General features: G+C 54.0%; 2 protein-coding genes across 2 annotated transcripts in view; one reads left to right on the top strand and one right to left on the bottom strand.

The window, feature by feature from the left end:
* LOC125040070 overlaps window positions 1-5,000 on the top strand; it is a 63,955-nt gene that overhangs the window by 63 nt on the left and 58,892 nt on the right. Inside the window, exons 1-2 of the mRNA XM_047634524.1 lie at window positions 1-90; window positions 1,591-1,667. The exon at window positions 1-90 is cut by the window's left edge and continues 63 nt beyond it. Of these exons, the coding sequence (XP_047490480.1) occupies window positions 1,591-1,667 (77 nt within the window). The 5' untranslated portion in view covers window positions 1-90. The remainder of the gene's footprint in view (window positions 91-1,590; window positions 1,668-5,000) is intronic.
* LOC125040069 (nascent polypeptide-associated complex subunit alpha, muscle-specific form-like) overlaps window positions 1,938-5,000 on the bottom strand; it is an 8,871-nt gene continuing 5,808 nt past the window's right edge. Inside the window, exon 2 of the mRNA XM_047634523.1 lies at window positions 1,938-4,961. Coding sequence (XP_047490479.1) covers window positions 2,100-4,961 — 2,862 coding nt within the window. The 3' untranslated portion in view covers window positions 1,938-2,099. The remainder of the gene's footprint in view (window positions 4,962-5,000) is intronic.

Below are 5,000 nucleotides of genomic sequence, written 5' to 3' on the forward strand. Positions count from 1 at the left end.
CGTCTGTGTTCTGTTTTAGGTCTAAAAGCTTTTGTGGAATAATTACAAGTTAGCAAGAAAAGGAACTTCTAAATCCGTCACGTTTTACAGGTACGGTATAACGAGGAGAAGGTAATTATAAGATGGGATAAGAATACCTGGTTTGTTATCGAGTGGAGTCGAGGTATCACATCGTATGAATATTTATCATGTATTATTAATTTCTGATTTATGGAGAGTCCCAAAATCAGGGTATCCTTGCTAACCCAAAGTCCAAACATAACCTTTCCAACCTTCTATTTATTCTTTAGGTAGAAGGGCAAGTTCCCTTGTATCTCCCATTTATTAGTACTGTGTGCCAACTTACATCAAACAGACATTAAGAACTATTGCTGTGTGAGGATGTTATGGGCTTAGTCTCTGAGCAGTGATATGCAGTAGATATTTTGGTCATTTCGCAGTAAATATGAGGCCGGAGCAACCAAACCTGTATTTTTTATTACTCTATCTTTTATGCTCTGTAGGATAACAGTGTCCATTTTCCTCTGTCTGTGTTTTGCTCTCAGTAACGTTAACCAATAGTTTTTGATAAGTTAACGTGTTAAGGGATGGAACTGATGAATGTATCAAGAAATCTATATACAGGTAAAGCAGTACATTTTTAGGATTTTTTTTTTCTTTGGCTGAACCAGATATTTGGTGAAAGAATAAAGAAGAAATTTAAAGAGCAGTTGTTTTGTATAAGAAGGTTATGTTATCACAGAAATTAGATCAAATTATATAATATTTTACAGTACAGTTGATAGGTTATATACTCTCCCCTTTTTTAACAAAAAATTCAATTTTGATTATATTTTTCTTTCTAAGCTCACCTTAGTATTCAGGACTAAGGTCACTGATTTTGTGTGTGGTGTACATACAACTCAAGAAAAGTTTTTACATTTTCTTAAAAATACACATCTTTTTTAGAATTAATGGATATTTTTTATTTTTTAGAACTTTACTTTATTATTGATAATACAATCTTCTCTATTCTTTTCCCCAATGTATTTGTTAGTCTCTGTTTTTTTTCCATCCTTATTTTGTTGTTGCTCCTCATTCTCTTGTTCCCGCTCATAGTTACAGTATTCTTCATGGTATTTTGTATAATAATAATGAAGATATAGGCATGATTGGTAAATGTTACCTAAATTTTAGATATATTGCATATTGATTGATGAAACAAGGTAGTAGTTACCAGTTATGAGAAAATTGATTTAAAAAAATCTTAAAAGTCTTAAAACTGGATACATCATAATTTTTGATAAACTTATTGAAAGTATAAGAAGTGACCAAATTATTTACCCAAATACGATATCAGTAATATCTAGAATTGGTATAAGGACGTAGCAAGGCAAAAGTCAAGTATAATCATCAATAAGATAGCAGTGATTCTTTTGTCTTATCATTTAACCAAGAACTTATCATTGCCTTTGTCATCATTGTTTTCATTTTTTCCCTCTTAAATTAGTTGTTTTTTAAGTGTTTTAAGAATTTTATTATTTTTATTCATTTATTTGTTTTATTATTATTTTACTTAACAGGTAATATTTTTTTCTTTTCCTTCCTCAGATGTTTGGGGTTCAATTAAAATTATTGGCAGTTTTAATGGTGATTCTTATTCTACAAGAACCAAATGTCTTTCAAAGGTTAGTATTTGCCTTTGCTTTCTATGCAATTTTGTTGTTTGTTGTCATTGTTGCCATAGCTGTTGTTGTTACTTGTTGTTGATTGTGAGAATGATGAAAGAAGTCACCTTTGTGTTTATTGGTTATTATTACTATTGATAATTATTAAGGCAGGGCTAGTAGTATATGATAGTACTGCTATTTATGTTTCCTGGTGGAGTAGCAATTTTGGCAGAGATATGGATGACTGATAATCGTACGTTGTTGTTCTTATTCATTCAAAAGCAGTTCCTATTTTGAAATATTTTATTAAGAAACTCTACATTACAAGTATACATGGAAAAATAATCTAGTAACCAGCCTAGATTGTATATGTATATATTTTTCCCCCTAAAATCTATGGAAATAAATAAAGGGCTTAGGATTTTCCCGAACCACCACTCTGCTGTAGCCCTAGTGGTAGCCGTAGGTGGCAGGGTAGCCGTAGCCCTGCTGGTGGTGGCCGTAGCTCTGCTGGTGGTGGCCGTAGCCCTGCTGGTGGTGGTCGTCGTAGTGGTAGCCGAAGGGGTGGCGCGTGTCCACGAAGTTCTTAGGGCTGCCGATCTTGGGCGTCTTGAGGGAGAGGTTGGTGTCGCCGATCTTGTAGAGGGACGTGGCGTCGGCCAGGAAGTACACGTCGAACAACGGGTTCTCGTCGCCGGCCGTCGTCGTGCTGCTGCCGCTGTGGCCGTACGCGTAGCCGCCCCCGTAGCCCCCGCCGATGCTGCTATAGTCGGGCAGTTCGGCGTACGAGCTGCGGGCTTGGGGTTTGTCGGGTATGCGTGGGGCGCGGACGACCGGCCGCTCGGGGGTGGAGGCGCTGCTCTTTTTCTGCAGCGCCTGCAGGAGAAGCTTTCGCAGGGATTCCGAAGGGAGCTTCGAGAGCAGCTGCGGGACAGAGGAAGAGGAAGAGGGGGAAGGGGAGGGGGAGGGGACGAAGGATGAGGCATAGGAGGCGAGCGACTCCAAGGGCGACGTCGCCAGCCTCTGGATCTCGTTATCGGGCACATCGTCTGCCCTGGCGTCCGCGGCGGGTTGCGTCGAGGGGGCTGCGGCGTGGGCGGCACGACGGAGGGTGGGCGGCACGAAGTGCGGCACATCCTGCAGCTGGTGGCGCAGCGTGTTGAGGACGCGCGGGGACAGGCCGGCCAGTAGCGTCGAAGGCTCCTCCTCCTCCTCCGCCTCCACCTGGGCGCCGCTGTCCACCGCCTCGCGCTTCACGGGCGCCGCAGGGGCCGGCGGCGACGCACGGTGGTGGATGGGCTGCGGCAGAGGGATCACCACGTCGCCGAACACGTCCTCCACGGCGTGGCGCTTCTGCTGCCGCAGGACCAGCTGGATGTACTCCTGCTGGGGCGTGAGGGCCGGCGCAGGCTCAGGTGCCACCTCCACCTCCACCTGCGGTGCCGCCGTCTGCTCCGTGCCGCCGCCCACTAGCCGGGACAGAAAGCTAGTGAGCGTGGCGCCAAGGCCCCCGGAAGCGGGGGGGCTCGGGGCCGGGGCGGGGGTTGTAGGCTGGGGGCGCCCCAGGGCCTGCAAGAGCAGTTGGTGGTTGACAGCGGGGGCAACCGTGGGGGTGGGGGCAGGAGGTGGGCTAGGCGGGATGGCGGTCGGTAGGGCGTCCACGCCCGCCAGGAAGGACAGGAGCTCCTGGCCGCGGCTGGGCAGCTCCTCGCCGCCCTTGGCCGGACTGCCCGCTAGGCGGTTCTGGTTGCTTTTGCTTAGGACACTCTTCCCCGCCTCAGCCTGCGCCTCCTGCTCGGCCTGCTCGGCGAGAGCGATGATGCTGTGCACGTCGAGGGCGAATGGGCGTCCGGGCGCAGGGCTGATGTGGATGTCGCCGTTGCCGTCGCGCCGCACGAGCCCGCCCTCAGAGCCCCCCTCCGCGGGCCCCGCCGGCCCCTTCGAGTGGCCGGCCGCCCGCGCCGCCCAGTCGTGGCTGCGCAGGTCGACGGCGACGGAACCCGGCCGCGCCCGCACGTGGAGGTTGCCGTCGAAGTCGGTGCTGACGGAGGGCGCCCGGGGAGGGGGCGTGGGGGCGGAGGTGGGGGCGGGAGTGGAGACGGGGGCGGCGGTCGTCGCAATGCTTGGAGTGACCAGCCTGTTGGCGGCGCTGGCGGCGCTGGCGGCGTTGGGCCGAACCACAGCAAGAGGCACGGGCGCCGCGGCCGCTGCGTCCTGGCCGGAGGCCGAGGGGAGGGGCAACAGGGGCGCCACGCCGTGGCCCTCGCCGAAGAGCAGTTGGTTCACGCTGCCGGAGTCGAGGGCGGAGAGCGACGCTAGGATGTCCTGCAGCGTCACCACTTGCACCCCGCCCTGCTCATCCTGCACCACGAACACGTCGTCGCCTTGTTCTGCCAGCAGCGCCGCCGCGGCCTTGGGAGGGCCTGTGGGGGCGGCCGTGGCGGGGCCGGTGTGGCGCACCGGGCGCGCCAGCTCCCCCGGCGTGGCCTCAAGAGCGTGCAGGAGGAGGGGCTGCTGCTGCTTCTCCTGTAGGACGAAGGCTGGCCTGGGCTTGGGCACGAGCACCGGCACGAGGCTGGTCCCTTGGGGCAGCGCGGGCGGCGACGGGAGCGCCACGGAGGACCTCTTGTCGGCGGGCGCGGGAGGGCCCAGCAGGAGCTCCGTCAGCGTCTGTTCGTCCAGGTGGCCGAGTGACGTCACGATGTCGTTGATGGTGACCACGTGGTCGCGCCCTTGCTCGTCAGTCACCAGCAGCGAGTCCTCCTGAGCAGCGGCCGCGGGCGTGCCCTTGGTGGCGCGGGCGCCGTGGTCGTGGGCGGCGCTGATGGCGGACTTCTTGGGCAGGTGCGGGAAGGCGTTGGCGTTCCACTCGCGCAGGTCCTCGATGATGTGGTTGTCGATGGTGCGGAAGACCTCCTCGATCAGCGACGGCCGCGACGGCTTCTTGGGGTCGCTCAGGAACCAGTGGTATAGCAGGTCCAGCGTCCGCCGCTCTGCCGTCTTCTCCCCGCCCTCCTCCTCCTCCTCGGGCGGCGACGGCGGCGGAGGCGGCGTGTACGACGGGTCGGCGGTGTCCACGTACTCGTAGTCGTGGTTGGCGAAGAAGTCGTCCTTGGCGTCTATCCTCGCCGTGCCTTCGTCGTCCTCGTAATAGTACTCATATTCGTACTCCTCCGCGGGCAGGGCAGGAGGGGGGGCGGGGACCCCTAGCACCTCTGCCCACGTGATTTTCTCCTCGCCATCAGGGCCCGCCGCGGCGCCCCCCAGCCCCCCCAGGAGACAGGCCACCGCCACCGCTGCGACCCGCCACATCTGCAACAGGAGGGAGGGTCAGCGACGCCACAAGGCAGG

This window comes from Penaeus chinensis, chromosome 28, assembly GCF_019202785.1.
Source record: "Penaeus chinensis breed Huanghai No. 1 chromosome 28, ASM1920278v2, whole genome shotgun sequence".
Taxonomy (NCBI): Eukaryota; Metazoa; Arthropoda; class Malacostraca; order Decapoda; family Penaeidae; genus Penaeus; species Penaeus chinensis.